This window comes from Pararge aegeria, chromosome 22, assembly GCF_905163445.1.
Source record: "Pararge aegeria chromosome 22, ilParAegt1.1, whole genome shotgun sequence".
Lineage (NCBI taxonomy): Eukaryota > Metazoa > Arthropoda > Insecta > Lepidoptera > Nymphalidae > Pararge > Pararge aegeria.
In genome coordinates this window covers 7,911,440-7,929,385 of record NC_053201.1, presented here as the reverse complement: position 1 = coordinate 7,929,385, position 17,946 = coordinate 7,911,440, and the positions used below count along the sequence as shown (strand labels likewise).

The window sequence follows — 17,946 nt, the reverse complement described above, 5'->3', positions numbered from 1 at the left end:
CTAAGGGTGAGAATGTTATAAATGAAACAACTACTTTTAATATAGGCACAAGTTTATTATTGCTCATTTCTGTGGCTTCATTACTTATGTACATAGTTATTGCGACTTGGAGAAAGCTGATCTCATTTTAAAAATATCCAAGTTTAACAGAAAGTATAATATCTAGCATATAAAGACTAATTTAAAGTAATAAAATTATAACATAAAACTTTCTGTTAAAGACTCGGTAATGTATATTTTATTAAAAATTGGGAAAATACAGGTGATAAAACATCATTACGAGAAATTCACGAGCGAATCTCGAACAATACTACAATTGAACACTTAAATTGTAAGAAATATATATATTTTTTAAATTTGTATGTATTTTTTTTATAACAAAGATAAGGACACAAAAATGTCAAAAGTAAGAAAAATATAAGAATACTGGTGTTAATTATTCTGTTGTCACAAATCTCAAAGTGCTGATTCTGTTCTCTGCCCCTAAACATCTTAGATACACAGCCTCATACCTCCTTGGTGCAGTTGAGTGTGAGTGTGAGTGTGTGAGTCGATATAGAAGTGCCGCCAAGCTATTTAGCGTTCCAGAACGATGCTGCGTAGAAACCCTAATTAACAGCATCTAACAGGTTAGCCATCCTACCATCTTAGACTGCATAATTTCTTAACACCAGGTGATTGCAATTAAAGAACAAAAATCTTTTTTGAGAGCTGTCAACTTACTTTTAACAGTTGTGACAACATAATCTGCTTATACATATCCGTATATGACCAAGTCAAAATTTTTATTGTATTCACTGTTACAAGTGTAAACTAGAAAAGAAAGAACCTAATTATATTTTTTTTTATTATCTACTTGCCTAATTTTTACCTATCTACTTAGCTTTCATCTCATATTGATGCCTACTAGCTAATAATTTTTGCTAATAACTTACTTGATAAGTATGTGAATAGATGTATCTAAACTATCAAGTGCATTTTTATTAAAAATTTTAAAGCAATAATAGTTTGAAAATCGCTCGTGTCATTCCAAAGGCAAAAAGATTCTTATACAATATAGTAAAAAATAAATTTATCAGTCTAAATCATCAGTGCTCACCGAAGGTTTTTCAATCTTCTGCTCTGGTGAAGCGTTTTCCTTCATGGTTGCTTCCTCATCGTTTTTCCCGGGAACCCATAGGCCAGAGTCTACACATCTCTTCATGTAGTATATAGCTTCTTGTTCAGGCATTTTAGCAATGGTTGCTTGTAGCATTGGAACATCTTGGGAGTCAAAACATTTTTTCAGTTCCTGTAATTGATATCAAATTTTCAGTTCCTGTATTGCAAATATTTTTTAATTCATCCAACACTTTTTGTGGGGCAGCAAGTGAGTACTGTAGTTTTAAGTGGAAGGTCTCAGGTTCGATCTCCAGCACGGCCAATTTGGGATTCTATATAATTTATAAATTTTCTCTGGTCTCGTCTGGCGGGAGACTGGAAGTGGCTAGTTACCACCCTACCTACTATTTCCGACACGATGTCGCGTAGAAACCGCTCAGGGGTATGGTTTGCATAGCTATTAAATAGGAAAATTTTCCTAGATTTCGAAGTTTGGTGACAATGGAAGCACCTGGAGACATTTTCAAATTAAAAATAATTTTAAAGGCCTATATTTTAAACCATTTCTACTACTCACATCTGGTAATTCATCATATACTTCAACAGGGTCGAGTCCACCTGGCCCAAGTCTGGCCTTCCTTTCCTCTTCTTCCTGTTCACGGATGGCTTCTTGAATCTTCTCAGCTGCTCTCTTCTTGATTCTGGCTTTGAACTGCTCCAATTCATCATCAAATGAGTCTTTGTATGTTTTTTCTGCAATTTGGATTCTGTGGCAAAAGATTATTTTTCTGTAGTACTTTGCTGTTGCTTCATCAATTTTATTGAACAAGTAATTCCATAGTATTTTGGGGATAAAGTTATATAAAACATAGTTATGAAGAGTTTTGTGGACTGGAGTAACATAGAAACACCTGAACCAGGCATAAAAATAACATTTGATTCCTTGTTGATTCATCATAAACAATATTTGATTTTGTGTAAAATCTTTGAAACCTGAATAATAAAGAAAATGCCTGTTTCTATAATAAATTTTCTAACCACTTCAAGAAAACTTTAGGAGCGTTTTTCAGACAATATTTTTTAATACACCTGAATATTTGATAAGCTTTCAAATTACCTAGTAGTTTTAGAGTAAATTTATCCTGGGGCCTATCCTAAACTCTTGTTTAGTTTCAGTCACATATGCAAAAGAAATATGCATAAAGTTTCAACAGTGGAAGCCATCCACATGCTTTATTTAGTTTACTTTAAGCACAGCCACTATATAGTATATAGTTGTGATAGGTTGGGTTTGGTTTTGGCTTCCCTTTTTGGGGGACCAAGTTCAATCTCTGGCATGCATATCTTATCTTTTCCAAAGTTCCATTGAAACAATTAAATATCACTTGCTTCAATAATAAGGATATTCTTAGATAGTTCTATATTTTCTGAAGGGCATGTGAATTCTACCAATTTGAACTTGGCCGGCGTGGTGGACTACAGCCAGAGCCCTTCAGATTCTGAGATGACTCTTACCCTGGGTGGGCAGGTAATTGATTGATAGTGATAATGAAGAACCATTATTTATAAATAATTAAGAAGAAGAAGAAACCCTTCATTGCACGTATAACATACAGGAAAAGAAACAGTAAAGATTATACAGTACACAATGTAGACATGCAAAGGCGGCCTTATTGCTGTAAGCAATCTCTAATTAAATATGCAGTGCATACCTGGAGAAAAAGGATCCTATACAGGCTCTGGGATCCACATCTAACTGTTTAGAGAGCTCCAAAATGTACTGCATGCAGATAGTTTGATGAGCTACATGTTCCATCAGATCATGTTTCTGAAATTGTAATAAACATCTTTTGCAAATGTACTATCAATTGGAAATCATATTGTAAAAATACATAAGGAACCCTTCAAGCAATAATAATATATTAGACTAGCACTTCCACAGACATCATCTGCATGTAACTTTCAAAGTTTCAACTGCTACCTACACAAAATACTCCAAACCACAGAGTTGCATCAATTAGGGCTGAAATTTTAAAAACATATAGCCTCAAGATAGCATTGATTACAGGCAATGGGTTTTCACTTACCAATATAGTAGGCCACCTCCAAGTTCAATAAATATTATAAAAATACTAAGCAAGTTCAAGTTGAATTCAGTAAGCATGATAGAATTAACCGAAAGTGTACCATACCTCCTCCATTTCTAAGTTAATACACCAAATGACAAGGTAGTTTGCTGTCTCTTCACAAACCAGCTGACTGTGTTGCTGTAGGAATTGCTTTGAGTCATCATACTTTCGCAGCATACCAAACTGTTTCAGCAACTTCTCATTATCATTGATGAATTTCCTCATTTTGGCTTCCTTTTCCTCTTCAGTTAAATTTTCTTCTTTTGGGCGGAATGCATTTGTGTTTATTATGGTCTTTGTGAACCCTGGCTCACTTATTGTGTCAACATTCCAGGGTGTTTTTTTTTCTTTCTTTCGTAATTCTTCTTCTTTCTTTTGTATCTCTTTGTCTTCCTTCTCTAATTCAGCCAGTGATTTTTTTAATGATTCCATGTCAGGACTGTTTGGTTCGGCTTTTGCTATTTTCTGCTTAGTCTCAGCGAGTTTTCTAATATTGTCAGCTTTGCGTTGATCGTGTTCCTCTTTTTCACGTTTTCCTTCTTCCATTCGTTCGACTCGCGCTTGGTGCCGCCATCGGAACAATGAAGGAGTATCAATGTTTGGATGGGTCTCATCCTCATCATCGGAGATCTAAACGAACAAAGTTTGTAGGTGTAAGAACTTACTAGAATGCTCGGACAACTTTTATTTTATAGTTTGAAACTGTTGTTGACATCACTAATAACCCAAAAAAAAAACTTGAAATGTTGAAACTTACCTCGATATCCTTCCATTTGCTGTAGTCCACCATTTTTAATATCAATTTCGGTTTGCTTAGCAAAATAACAACTTGATTTTCCACAAAATCGTAATTAAATAGCGGTTTAGGGTCGCGGTATGAGGCACAAGAATGCGATAATGGATTAATGTCAGTGTGACATTGACAATAAATCCGTGATAAATCCCGAGTAAAATGGGTTTGTACTATGGAGGGTAGAGGTAAGGAGGATCATCTGTGTATATGAAAAAGTGTCGTCAAAATGTATTAAATTAGGATGGCGCCACATTTGCATCAAGGTAACTCTTAAAAGAAGCGCCAAATATAAATATTGTAAGAGTAGGCTTGAAAAATAAACAAGGAAGTAAGGTTATATTTACCACAATATTTTGTACAACGTAAGTTGTTGAAATTCTCAATAATTAACTACTTTAGTCGATAATGACATTAAATTTTTTAACTCGGCATACTTCAATTATTCATCTACGATTTTCATACCATACCCTGTGCATCCACCAGCGCCATTGTGGAGGGTTTTTGAACTGTTATTTAGCGCATACAACTGGACACTTTTTCAACTTTTCTCCCATATAAGATGAGTATCATCTGTGTATATGAAAAAGTGTCGTCAAAATGTATTAAATTAGGATGGCGCCACATTTGCATCAAGGTAACTCTTAAAAGAAGCGCCAAATATAAATATTGTTAGAGTAGGCTTGAAAAATAAACAAGGAAGTAAGGTTATATTTACCACAATATTTTGTACAACGTAAGTTGTTGAAATTCTCAATAATGAACTACTTTAGTCGATAATGACATTAAATTTTTTAACTCGGCATACTTCAATTATTCATCTACGATTTTCATACCATACCCTGTGCATCCACCAGCGCCATTGTGGAGGATTTTTGAACTGTTATTTAGCGCATACAACTGGACACTTTTTCAACTTTTCTCCCATATAAGATGACTCTCCTTACCTCTACCCTCCATAGTTTGTACATGGGAGGTTTCCTACCAATTGAAAAACGGGACGTCTACGAACTATATTAGTAATCATGGGTATGAATTATGAAGGATATTGGTTATAAACCAAATGTTAAAAAACAAAGAGTATATAAATAGGCGGTTTGTGCAACTCTGGGAATCTCCTTTAAGCAGTTTTGATGGAAGAACAAAACGGTTTCATTAAGGAACGAACGCACTTCATTCATTTTATTCGATAATGTTGGTGAATCCGTAACAAAAGAACAAATTTTATATCACACTTGGTCGTGAGTTGTATTTTATTACATAGAATTAAGGTTCATAATCTAAAAATAATAAAAGATATGAAATACAAGTTCTGTTCTGTTATGTTTTGCACTACTGCACTTTTTGTTTTATTTAGGTTAGGTTAGTAACCACTGTCTGTAACAGGCCTGCAAGCATTCTTAACCGGTAAAACAGAACAGAATGAAACCGAACTTACCTACCGAATAAAAATCATGGGAAGTCTAATTAAATTGTTGTTTAAATTAGGTAATAGACCAGATCTAATTATATAAAAAATAGGAATAATAACAATAATATATTAAAACTTACTGACCAAATTTTTAATATTATACCTAAGTACGTATAGTAGTACTTTTAGGCGTAAGTATAATAAAACAAAAGATATTAGAATAAATTAAAACTCATTTATTAATATATTTATTGATTATTAAGATCATTAAGTAGGTATGCACAGAAAATAGTAGTTAGGTACTGTTTTAAGCGATGTCAGGAAGCTCACGTCATGCTCGTGTGTCACAAAAAGCCTTTAGATTAGAGTGTAGGAAGCTTTACAGAAAAAAAAGATACATAGGCACATATATTCCGAACAAGTGTTTATAACACATCTACAAAACAATATTGTTGGGTAAATTTATCATACAAAAAAACATAAAAATGTAAGCATTGTACAGAATGCAAATAAAGTATGTGTGTTTTAATAATATTCCCGACGGATTATAACGTTACTAATAAACTTAATCATTGTTTGTTCTTGTTTTATTTAGAAACGTGTGTACAATCAAATCAGTGCCATGTTACTATAATACTTATTAGATAACTTTATCTTATAATAATACATAGGTAATAACATAGGTGTTGATTTTAGGGTAACATAGGTACATAATATTATTATGTACCTATGTTACCCTAAAATCAACATTAAAGCGTTTTAATACAATGAGGCCAAATCTGTTAATAAGGCTCTAAAGGTGAGTCCAGATTTACACATCAATGTAACGTTGTAATTTATCAATGTTATGTAATATCTTACATGTCGACAGTTCTACAGTTTTGTTCAAAATGTCGAGTGTCGATTCAGAAGGACTAAAAGCTGTCCTATCCTTAACACTATGTCTCCCCGGCACGGCTAGCATGGGCAGGAGACAATTATGTCCCCGGGAAAAGGATAAAAATGTATCTTCTTCCATAGCTTTATCAAATCTCAAGCACGGTAACGCGTATAAACGGGGTAAACTTCTCCTATTGTGTATCCCTTGTCAGGGATATAATTTTTATCTCCTGCCTGTGCCAGCCCTGCTGGAAAAGGATAGCACTACTTTTTAGACATGTTTTAAAGTTTAGTTTCGAGTTTATGTACAATAGAATTGGCACTATTAACTATCATGACGTGTCGTGGTTCGTTAATCTATCTAAGTCTAGAACTAAAGTTTAGTTTCTATACTAATTTTTCTTTTTCTTCCTAGCTAAAGTGGTCAGCATAGCTGTAGCCACTGTTGTAGCAGCTTTAGTAGTTTCAGCAATTGTAAGCAGAGTATCATTATACATTCTTTCTTCATTGGCCATTTGGTTACGTGCGTCGTCAGGAATGCTGATTTGGAATTGCAAAAGCACGACCAGATATGTCACCATCGTAGCTAGGAGCTGCACAAAAAAGAAAAGTGTAAGCAGTTTTTATGTGCACGGGAAGAGCAGTGAAACTTTTTTGCAAAGAGAATACAAACATTACAACTTTTTGCCTTCGTTGAATAAAAGTTTTCCAAAGAGAATACAAACATTAGATACGTCTTTTTTGCCTTCGTCTTCAATAAACGATTTTTTTATTGTATTATATATATATTTTTTTTGTGTGTTTAACCATGTTATTCTGACTAATCACTACGTCATACCATGTTATTCTGACTTAATACGTCATAAAAAATAATAATTATTATTGTATGAGGCAAATTTTTCAAGCGTATTGTGACAAAGCTCGCTCGGGGTAGCACTACGGCCATATTTAGCCGTAGCATTGGCTGAAGGAAGTGGTTGCCGGTGGAATTACAAGAAACTACGCCTCAGAAAACAGGGCGGCAGTGTATAGAACGTGTTCCTTACATGCCCCGCGAAGTGTTGTTTATAGGCGATGGTTGTCCACCTACCACGAGGTCGGCCAAACGCTTTATTTATTTATTTATTATGTTTTCAAGAGAAACAAACAGTACTATTACACATAAAAGTAATGCCGTATTTATATATCACATAAACCAATGAAGTTTCCACAACTTAGTCCAACAATTATTATTATCAAAAAAAGAGAAAATTAACGCCTTCTCGGATACGAGACGCTGCGCGCTGTAAGACATTGTTTCTACCAATTCTTGTTTGTAAAGACTCCCAGATGAATCATCGTTGAAAAAATAAAAGGTCCGGACAAACATTAACATCGATTTTTCATTCATTTAGTCATTAAGACGATTTAACATCTATACATTGATATCCTTACCATCTGTACTTAACGTGTGGTTATTGCCCTAACGGGTGACCCGGTTTAAAAGTCATGAGAAGTTGACACCGACTTCCTTCAATACCTAAGCTTTACTGCCTACCTGTACTCGGATACCTACCCATTAGCTTTGCATCTTATCACAGTTCGTTATTTTTAATTAAACATTCTTTACAACATCATATCTGTAAAAAATGTGGGTTCAAATTATTTTTGAAGTAGGTACCTATACCTGCAGAACTATGCAACCGTCAAAGTATTTAATATTTAAATAACTATAATCTGATTTGGATTCAATGTACGTAAGTTAGTGAATATTTTTACCGATTTAAATAGGTTACGGTTTACGTCGAAGAATCCTCCTAGGCTTATCTGCGATGGATTCATCTCGGTAGCCCGCAGAAACATATTGACTTCGGTCTGTGCGTCCGTATTCATCCACGACAGTTCCACCATTAATAGTTTCTTTTGGAAGTTGGTTCGAACCTGAAAAAGCAGTCTGTCAGTTACTGGCTACATTTATTGAGCCTGCGACTCAGCATTCAGCGATACGAATCTATGTGCGGAATAACATGAAAAAGTGTAAAAAATGGAAGCTATCTATATGTTTCCATTTTTTACAATTTTGGTAACGGCAGATCAGAATACAATTGTCACCACCCCTCCTCGACCCGGTGTCGTACGAGGTAGTTAACGAAATATACGTACTTATATAATATTATAACAGGTTAGCCTGTTACTTCGTTCGGCTGCATCACTGACCAGCATGTAGGTATTTTGGATAAAGTTTTAAATTTGGCATTTGCTTTTGGACAGCATGTTAATGCTACATACCTTGGACAGCATGTTAATTCCAGTTAGGCTCATTATTTGTCGCACTTGCAAATGAGCTTTAACTATAAGGTTTGCAGTACGTTACCTAATATAGCTGCTGGGCATTCCGAGCTGGGATAAACGTTGACCCAGTGCTGGTCCTACCATTTTTATCAAATTTTAGTGATAATAACCAGGACAGTCTGTTCTGAATAGATCTGTTCTCTGACTTTTATTCGAGGTGTATTGCGGAGGAGTGCGGAGTTTCTCAGACCGCGACGAGTGCGGTAGGCCAGCTCGGATTGTTTGCGACTCAATAGTCTCAATGAGTATACTAAGATGCTTTAACATTAGATTTGTAACGTTGTGCAATAAAGAATTCAAAAAAAATACTGGGTTAAATAAAATATCCCAAAAAGCAGCCGGCCGGTAGTTGTTTACATTAAAACTATCAACATTCTACGTCTTAGAACAAAAGTTGTAAGTTTTAATGTGGGAACTAAAAGACCGAGAGCTTTCTGGTATATTTTATTTTACTCTGTATATTGAATATATGTAATATGGTAGGTGTGAAAGAATGAGAGGCGTGCATAATGTTCCACCAACAACGAAGGAACTGTATTAGGTATACTAACGTTCTGTGATGCGTAGTGCGCCTCATCACAAATGAAAAATAGAAGAAAAATACTGCAACAAGCGGTCACCGCCAGGCCGATGTCTTTTATACCAAACCCTTCAGATATTTGACTGAGGAGACCGTAAATTGATAAAGTGATGATTAAGAATAGGTAGAGATTAACAAAGGTAAACGTGTAGCAGTTCGCGATGCCGGTGTCTCGGGCTAGTTTGCTTAAACGCAGCCAAAGGGCTCGGTATTCAGCCACTTTTCCCGCTGGTCCTATGTGACGGAGGGCCTAGAAGAAACAATTATATGAAATAATAAAAAGTATTGGTATATAAGGTTGAAACTAAAACTAGCACTTATTGTTTGTTGAACATTTCTGGTGTCTGTTGATGAGTTTCATTCTAGCAATTACAATTTTCTTATTTATTGATCGATTATATTAGTGTCTTTCATAAGATGTTGTACCAAAAACGGTGTTACGTAAGTATATTTTAAATGGGACAGTCTCTCTTTAATAACATAAATAAACTTGAGGTCTTTTATGTGCTTCTTCTATGTGCCATACATCAAGTATGGAGTCCACATCACTGCTATAATTTAAATGTATCTTGTATCCGTTGAGTATATAGAAGTCTACGAAGCATACCGAATACCACTGGAGCGGTTCTATGAAAGGTTATGTTTAGCGGTTAGGTTTGTCCCTATGTTTAAGTTGGGAAAGGATCTAGAATGCTTTTTGCAAGCAAGTAGCAAACAGTCCTAGAATCAGAGACAACATACTAACTGATTGGGAGGTTTTAAAAGGATAGGAACAGAATAAAAATTGGTACGTACCCTTTGAAAGTCTTCAGCAAGGAAATTAGCACATACGCTCAATGTTTCACACAGCAGATACCAATAACCTCCAAGAATATAGGTCAGAATTTCCAAGAAAATATACGGAATAATCTGCATCGCTTTGAAGTCGACCATAGTGACGTGAGTGATCACCACCGAGCTTGTAGATAAAATCGGTATGATCACAGCTATTGCTAGAGCTTTCTTGTACAGCTTCACAGGGAGGACGCGCCCAGATAATTTTTTGTAGCACTCCTGCGAACATTTTGATGAGAGGATAATATAATTTTAGTACACACTATTGTGCCATATGGTGATGGCAGATCGGAACAAAGATGACAACACCTTTTTCCTTTTTTAAGGGAATATAACGGAGAATGAGCAGCAGCGTCCGGTGTGCTACTACTACAATCTACTGCGATCACCAGCTCGTATGCCCGGTGTGGTGATTAAAGGCAAACCCTGCCGTTGGAGAGAGGTCTCTAGTCCTGCAGTGGACTGTGTGATTGATGTACACAATATTTCAACGTCTTTTAATTTGAGGATAAAAATAACATTATAACGAATTGATCTATACCTCTGGTAACCTAAGCTAGCACCAATTTAGCCCAAGGTGATGGATAAGCCTTGATATAAACCAAGGCAATAGGGGGAGAGTGGAGGGTGGAATACTACAGTTATGTTATTTTTCTTATCGGATTGGATCGCATCGGATGGGCAGCGTTCAGGAAACGTCGTGACACCTTTTTGTACAAAATCCCTCAGTATCTGAAGACCAAGGCTCAGAGTCACCCAGTGGGCGATGGAAAGAGCTATGTTCGGATCATCTCTTCGTGCTCAAGTTAGAAATGAGAAGCTCCGTAGAAGAACTAGAGTTACCGAGATAGTTCAAAGAGTCTCTGATCGCCAATCCACACTCTAGAGTTAATATAATTATAAATTAGACAATTAAGTTATCAAAATTAAGCTTAATTTGCTATACTCCGCGAAAAGCAGGAGAATCTGTGTGGTGTAATTTATAATTTCTTCATTCCTTACACTCCACACCAAACAGATCCTCGGCAATACACCCTCTACGCACGTTTCGCTCCGAAACCGGAGCATCATCAGGAGATGTTGACTTTACAATGAATAATTGTTAAGTATATATACTAGTAGGTATACTTAACGTAACGCCTGCTTCTATACAATAGACAATTAAGAATACTCAGAAATAATAACTTAGAAAATAGCATGTAAATATACTTAGTACATTTAATAGCCCAAAAAAAACAATCAATAGGGATATAAATAAATTACTTGCCACAAAGCTTGAGGTCTTTTAGATCTGGGAAATACCTGGTATCTAAATTCTTTGCGATTTATGTAATATTAAAATCGAAGTTTTAAAAAAAAAACGCCTCAATGAATATCTGTTAATGGTGCCCAATGCGACTGGCGCTATTGCCTCAAACCCTACAAAAACGTAGTCCTTCCTAATGCCTGAGTATTAAGGCGCTTAAGAGATTAAGCAGATTCGACATCTATACCCACATTTTACGCTGGATGTGACATATAGACGATATAAAGGTCAATGAAAACTAACATTCGCAAATATTTCTGTTATTTAACTTACCTCAAATTCGACCCACCCATTCAGAATTCCAGCGATCTTGCGCGTTTCGTACCACATTATCGGAACTAGTAACATAGGAAAAAGGTACACGGTGAAAAGGTATTCAATGACGGCCTCCTCGAATTTACCTTCAGCTGCGCGTAAAATCTGGACTTTGTGTAAAGAAAGATAGAGCACATAACCGATGAGACAAATGTAGCAAGCAAAAGAATAAAGCATCGGCGGGGACGTAATTTGGAATTGATTTACTCCCGGTGACGGCCTCGATAAAGGTAATACCCCCAAAATTCGCAACAAAAAGAACACTGGCTTAATATTTTCATAGATTATATCTCGGTTAATTTGCGGTTCAATCAAGTTATTTCTCAACGGATATACGGAATTGGCTGATGGAGATTTTATACGCGGAGTCTGAGTTGGCGTTATATCGAGGAATATTATTTTGTTCTTAGGTTTTTCTGCAATTTGGGTCGCGTATCCATTAGGTATAGATAAATTTTTCGGGTACGAAGTATTGGTCGTAAATAAAGACATTTTGCGGTAAATCGGATGTATTTTTTGGGGTTTCTTATTGTTAGATTCCCTTGTGATTAGGGGCAATGAAAGGCGCGCGGACGGTCTGAATTGAAAAGGAAAAATGGTTATAATGGCTGATACCTAGCTGAGTTTGGAGCCTGTAATATTTCATGTCTGACAACATAATTGTACCCACGTAAGTTAATGGTTGTATTAAACTTTCAGTGCGCTCTTCACCTTCAAACGGGACCTTGTAAGCTTGAAGGCGATTGAAACACTATTTCTTAACTATATTTGTTCTTCACCTACGAAACAACCACAATATTTTAATAATACTGCAGTTGTTTACTCAAGGTAAGGTTGTGAACTAGGGTGGCCATGTATAATTTCCAGGCCATTGCAGGGTTAACATTATTCGATTATATTTTTTCCACTAATTGGAATATGGTTATTAAATTATAATTTGAGTTAACTTTGGTGAAATCAAAGCTCACCGAAATTCTATGATATGTAGTTCTTCTGAAGGCTACTATAACATACAAAGTTTAGGGTAGGCAGCAAGATTTTTAATGTCTTTCTATCGAAATTGGTTTACCCAATGATATTATTTTAAGGTTTAAGGAAAGTAGATATTTACTGCAAAAGCGTTCTATATTGTCCCGAGTAAGATGGTCACGCGGCCTTGATCATTCTGATAGATTTATTCTATTAAATCGTTTAAATATGACGGATTTTTAAAGAATTATTGTCTTTTTTTTACGGGCCAGGCAGATGGCTAAACAGAGTTACACTTTGTATGGCATGGTATAGAAACACGTCCTACAAAGTGCCGTCTTGTGTCCATTAACCTGAGGCGCAGGTGTTATTACTCATGACCCTGTATTTAATAATACCCAAAGAGTTCTGTCAAAAAAAGTCCTACTACTTAAATTACTTAATGACTAATGTTGCCCAGAATTTATAGGCTGAGGATAATGAGTAGGTTAAGTATGATAATTATTGGCCAATGCAACAAAGTTAGTGGTGATTGCTATGTAATTTTACAATGTCTTCACGAGGACATAAAGCCCGCGATAAACACTGTTTACTGTTAAGGTACTCACGTAATAAAATATGATGTTTTATAGAACACCTGCCCGACAATACATAAAAAACGTTAGATAGGTACTTGTGCCGACAAACATCTGAAGATCTTTATGGGCAGTAAAGAATGGTAGCCAATAATAAAACACGGTGCCTATTCCTTCGGGCCAGATGAATTATACAACGAAATTCTCGTTTTAGAGTAGGTAAATAAAACAACAATATTATGCTGAGATTTTTTTTAATGACTGCTTTAATAGGATTCCACTTTTCAGTGACGATGAAGATGACGACGATGAGTGTTTTTATTAAATTTTTCTTGTTTTGAGTCACACGTCATTGTTGTGCAATCACACCATTGTCATGATGCGATACTTGATTTGGAGCACTTATATTGGTTGTGGAGAAAACGGAACCGGGAAGACATTCTTCAAAAAGGAAGAAAAGTGCTCCGTACTTACCCATGCGATATCAAATACCTACGTCATTTACGTAACAATGCTGTGCAGTTCGATGATAAGAAGCTACATTTAGATAACGAAGTTCTTAAGATCGGTCGGAACAAAACGATAGCTCTCGGGCGATGCAAACGATTCCGACACAAGGTCTGTGGTTCAAAAATGGGACCTTCTAATTAAAAGCCAAACAAATAAATTGTTATATTTTAAAAGCTTAGGAAACATGTTTGTATACAACCAACAAAAGTTAGAACACGTATTTTGTAGTCTGGCCATTTGTTATTTTCTTTATAACGTCGGCCTAACAACAAACAACGTGTAAAAATTTTCTTTGGTAACATCATAGGACTTTACAGGCCGGAATTTTTAAATTTTAAACTGAATACAACCACAGTTCACGCACTAACGATTTAACATTGCATAATATAATAGAATTAACGAATTCATTTCACTCGCGGTTATTTAGAATTATATTTTAATAGCTGCGTTATCATATTAGTAGAAAGAAGTCACAGGCGGAAAAATTATAAGGTTAACTAAACCTGGTTTAAAACGCCGCAAGGATCTTGTAGAACATGGTCTATGGTACCTAAGTCTTAGTGTTAGTATCCTCTCGGCTCTTTGCTGCATGCTACAATATAATAGGTATACGACATCAAAAATAACAACAGATTTGCCTTTTTATTTTACCTCATATTTTACCTACTTTCAACTTCTAATCTAAAGATAAGCTAATAGGGTAAACTGGGCAACTAATACCATTTAACGATAGGCGTTTAAATCTAAATGATTCGCGCCCTGAGATAGTTGGCTCGTTTATCGTTTAATCTCCTAGCAGCTCCGCGGGGCGTTTGAGAAGCGCGGAATCTAATTGACCTGCATCTTCCCGGAATGATCGATTATTGCGACTTATAAGATAAAGTGACAAGAATCTCGGCAACAAACTTAAATCTTTAGGCAGTTTCTAGGCGGACAAAACCAAACTCATAAGAAAGCTCGGACACACTGAGCAGGAGATAGAGTTGGCTATGGTCGGAGTAAACGGCTTTGGCAATAAAAAAATGGCGATTAATTAAAAAAAATCGAGTCTTAGAAGAACTTTTCGTTGGTGGGATAAGAAATCAAATTGGGCTTTGGTCGTCATCTTGTTCGCTTATAATAATTTATAAGTTGGACATACGGCAAAAAATTAGTCGCAGGAACGGTGATGCCATTTGTGAAAAAGACGCCAAGCGATTTAGCGTTGCCGCGTAGAATCCGATTAGGGGTATGGGTTATGGGTACTGCCATACCCCTAACAGGTGATATTTAAATTAGGGGCAAACTTGTAGTGTTAAAAAAGGTAACACTGAAAACGTTATTTGAAATGAATTATTTTCACACGTTGATTGGAATATGATTTATATATTTTTAATTGGATCAAGCTCCTCTTATGTATGATTTCAAGTTAGTAGGCATGACAGTGTTACGTGAATCTGGCAAGGGGCTTGTAATATTATAGTATGGATCTTATGGATACCGTCAATCTATCGATTGGCGGGGCCCGCCCTGCGCCTCGACCCATTAACTATGCACTTCCTAAAATAGTTTGTATTTTTGAAACGAAGTTCCTTACTGCGGCTTATGGTAGAAATCTTCACTTAAGGAAAAATCTTTATTCCCCTTCCATACGAGTCGTTTACTTATTATCGTCAAGCGATGGATTTATTTGTGTTTTTTCTGATGATCAGAGAACTTCATTACTGTCGGGGGTCCCGTACCCGAACGGACACGGTTATTGTCCTGCTCTAAAAGCCTGATTCGTAGCCTTCAGGTCGGTCAGTACCAAATCCTGAAGTCTTGGATATGCCCACAGAATTAAGAACATACAGAAACCGTGTACACGTCTAATATTGAAGCAGCAAAACCACTCAACTTTGGGAGTCTCCACAGGCGCTAAGTCACTTCATTCTAGTCTAGTAATTAAACTAATGTTATATGAATTAGAAATGTTTTTATGAACGTACATTAAATTTTCAAATATGTACTGACTATACACTGTCATTATTTTAAAATCTTTAAATTTATCTCTCAATGACTGTCTCGGACCCATTTTGTAGATAGAACGAACAGCCCTCTTCTGCAGCACGAAAATAGTGCTAATATCAGCAGCATTACCCCAAAGTAAAATTCCATATGACATAATGCTGTGAAAGTAACTAAAATATACCAGTCTAGCAGTTTCTACGTCGATCATATGGCGTATCTTCTTTACCGCATAGGCAGCAGAACTAAGCCTGTTCGATAAATTATTTACATTTTGAAGTTTAGAATCTAACGTTATTCCTAGAAAAACTGTCGTATCCTCCAGTTTCAGTTCCTCATTATTAAGTAGTACAGTGGTTTTCACGTGTTTAACATTAGGTAAAGTGAATTTTATACACTTGGTTTTTTTTCCGTTAAGAACCAAATTATTAGCTTCAAATAACTGTACCACTTTAGCGAGAGAGTTGTTTACGTCGTCAAAAGCTAGTTCACGTCGATTTATTTTAAAGTCAGTGGTGTATCATCGGCAAACAGAACTATCCCGTGTTTGTCCTTGGCAAGGTAAGGAAGGTCATTAATGTAAATAAGGAACAGAAATGGTCCTAGTATAGACCCCTGTGGGACACCTATTTTCACAACTGATCCATTAGACCGTTTCCATTCCCGTCGACTTTCTGAATTCTATCGCGTAGATAGTTACTCATTAAGTTTAGAGCTACACCCTGAATTCCATAGTGGTGTAGTTTCCTAATAATGCACTTAAGTAAATAATGTATTTAAGTACATAATGTACTAAATTAAATAAAGTTCTCAAGTATATAATGTATTGAAGTATATAATGTATTTAAGAATATAATGTACATAAGTAAATAATGTATTTAATAAAATAATGTACTTAAGTAAATAATGTATTTAAGTATGATACATCAATCGTCTTTCCAAGTAGCAAGCGCGTTTAAAATTCTTGGAAAACAATTTATCATAAACCCTAAACTCATCATGAGTGTTATATTGACGTTCAGCATACAATTCGTACAGCTTTTGCTAATTTTTAAAAAGTTCAACTGTCGCCCACTCACTAAAATTTTATGTATCAGTAATCACAACCGACTTACTAGTAAATATAGAATGAAATAGTCTATTAAAGGTATTGAAAAAGGAGCTGTACATTGCATTTGGAGTCGCCCCTGAGGGCAGGAATGGGAGGTCATTTACTAGGCTAATTCTCTTTTCCTCTATGCGGTTGGATGTTACAGGAACAAATGTTATTTTACGATAAGAAACATTTTTCTTCGCATTTTCAAATTGAATAATTTGACTACAATGATCAGAGTCTAATTTACTAATAATATTTTTGCTTAAACGAATTATATTTGTAAAGATGTTATCCAAACAGGTGGCGCTAGTAGCAGTTATTCTTGTGGGCTCCATGAACATATTTGATAGATTGTAAGTTTTAAATAAATTCAATAACTTGATACTTAAAGAGTTATTTTCTAAAATGTTTACATTAAAACCAGCCATATACCAGCCAGTGGAAAATGGCGTTGAAATTGGCGTGGCATAAAATTTGGTGAGCCTTGGCCTTTCTTGAGTTATAAATGGTGTAACATACACAACTTTCTTTTATATATATAGATATAATTTACCTTAATATCTACTAATAAATGCATCAATGTCTTAATAAATGCATCAATTTCAAGCTTATGACATCATCATCAACCGGCCGATACAAGACTTGGGTTTCCTCTCCGGCTGAGAAGGGTTTAGTTAGCCAGGTCCACAACGCTAGCTAAGTGCATTGGTAGACTTCACAAGCCCTTGATAACATTATGGAGCTATAACTCAGCCATGCAGGTTTCCTCACTATGTTTTCTATTACCCGTGAAGCCAACATAAGTACTTGCGGTAAACAAGGGCCACCTTAATTTAAAGCTTATAAAATGGTATAAATAAAAAAATTAAACTATATTCGAAAACACAAGACAAATATTTAAAGATTCATTCATCTAAAACCGTACAAATATTAGTGTTTTTTATCACATTTTCGATGAAAAATTACGTTTTTTTAAAACCTTAGCTTTGGTCCTTATTGAACTTAGGTAGTATAATAAAGACCATTAATTGTGAATGGAATCTAAATAAATGTGTTACAAATGTGTTTTTGTGGCAATGGACCTTTATAGACACCGGCTCTTTCTACCCGCAGGTACCTTAGCTCCTAAAAATT

General features: G+C 35.6%; 2 protein-coding genes across 2 annotated transcripts; both read right to left on the bottom strand.

The window, feature by feature from the left end:
• Nucleotides 1–34: 34 nt before the first annotated feature.
• LOC120633800 (hsp90 co-chaperone Cdc37) lies at nucleotides 35–4,159 on the bottom strand. The gene is made up of 5 exons (XM_039904155.1): nucleotides 3,988–4,159; nucleotides 3,294–3,860; nucleotides 2,814–2,929; nucleotides 1,679–1,868; nucleotides 35–1,291 (listed from the first exon to the last, which is right to left on the bottom strand). The coding sequence occupies exons 1-5, from the start codon at nucleotides 4,018–4,020 to the stop codon at nucleotides 1,076–1,078; spliced, it is 1,122 nt and encodes a 373-aa protein (XP_039760089.1). The 5' UTR covers nucleotides 4,021–4,159; the 3' UTR covers nucleotides 35–1,075.
• A 2,498-nt stretch (nucleotides 4,160–6,657) lies between these two features.
• LOC120633758 (gustatory and odorant receptor 24) lies at nucleotides 6,658–12,168 on the bottom strand. Its single transcript, XM_039904093.1, has 5 exons — nucleotides 11,635–12,168; nucleotides 10,017–10,274; nucleotides 9,193–9,471; nucleotides 8,069–8,230; nucleotides 6,658–6,903 (listed from the first exon to the last, which is right to left on the bottom strand). Exons 1-5 carry the CDS (start codon nucleotides 12,166–12,168, stop codon nucleotides 6,703–6,705), a joined length of 1,434 nt encoding a protein of 477 aa, XP_039760027.1. The 3' UTR covers nucleotides 6,658–6,702.
• Between the last annotated feature and the right edge of the window lie 5,778 nt (nucleotides 12,169–17,946).

Excerpts from the sequence above, each read along its gene's own strand:
- LOC120633800 (XM_039904155.1), bottom strand. The coding sequence starts at position 4,020 with ATGGTGGACTACAGCAAATGGAAGGATATCGAG. Across the intron at positions 2,930-3,293 it reads TTAACTTAGAAATGGAGGAG|AAACATGATCTGATGGAACA; the intron begins GTATGGTACACT and ends TTACAATTTCAG. Across the intron at positions 1,292-1,678 it reads TATATGATGAATTACCAGAT|GAACTGAAAAAATGTTTTGA; the intron begins GTGAGTAGTAGA and ends TATCAATTACAG.
- LOC120633758 (XM_039904093.1), bottom strand. The coding sequence starts at position 12,168 with ATGTCTTTATTTACGACCAATACTTCGTACCCGAAAAATTTATCTATA. Across the intron at positions 9,472-10,016 it reads TTGCTGAAGACTTTCAAAGG|GCCCTCCGTCACATAGGACC; the intron begins GTACGTACCAAT and ends TGTTTCTTCTAG. Across the intron at positions 6,904-8,068 it reads ACCGTAACCTATTTAAATCG|CTCCTAGCTACGATGGTGAC; the intron begins GTAAAAATATTC and ends TTTTTTGTGCAG.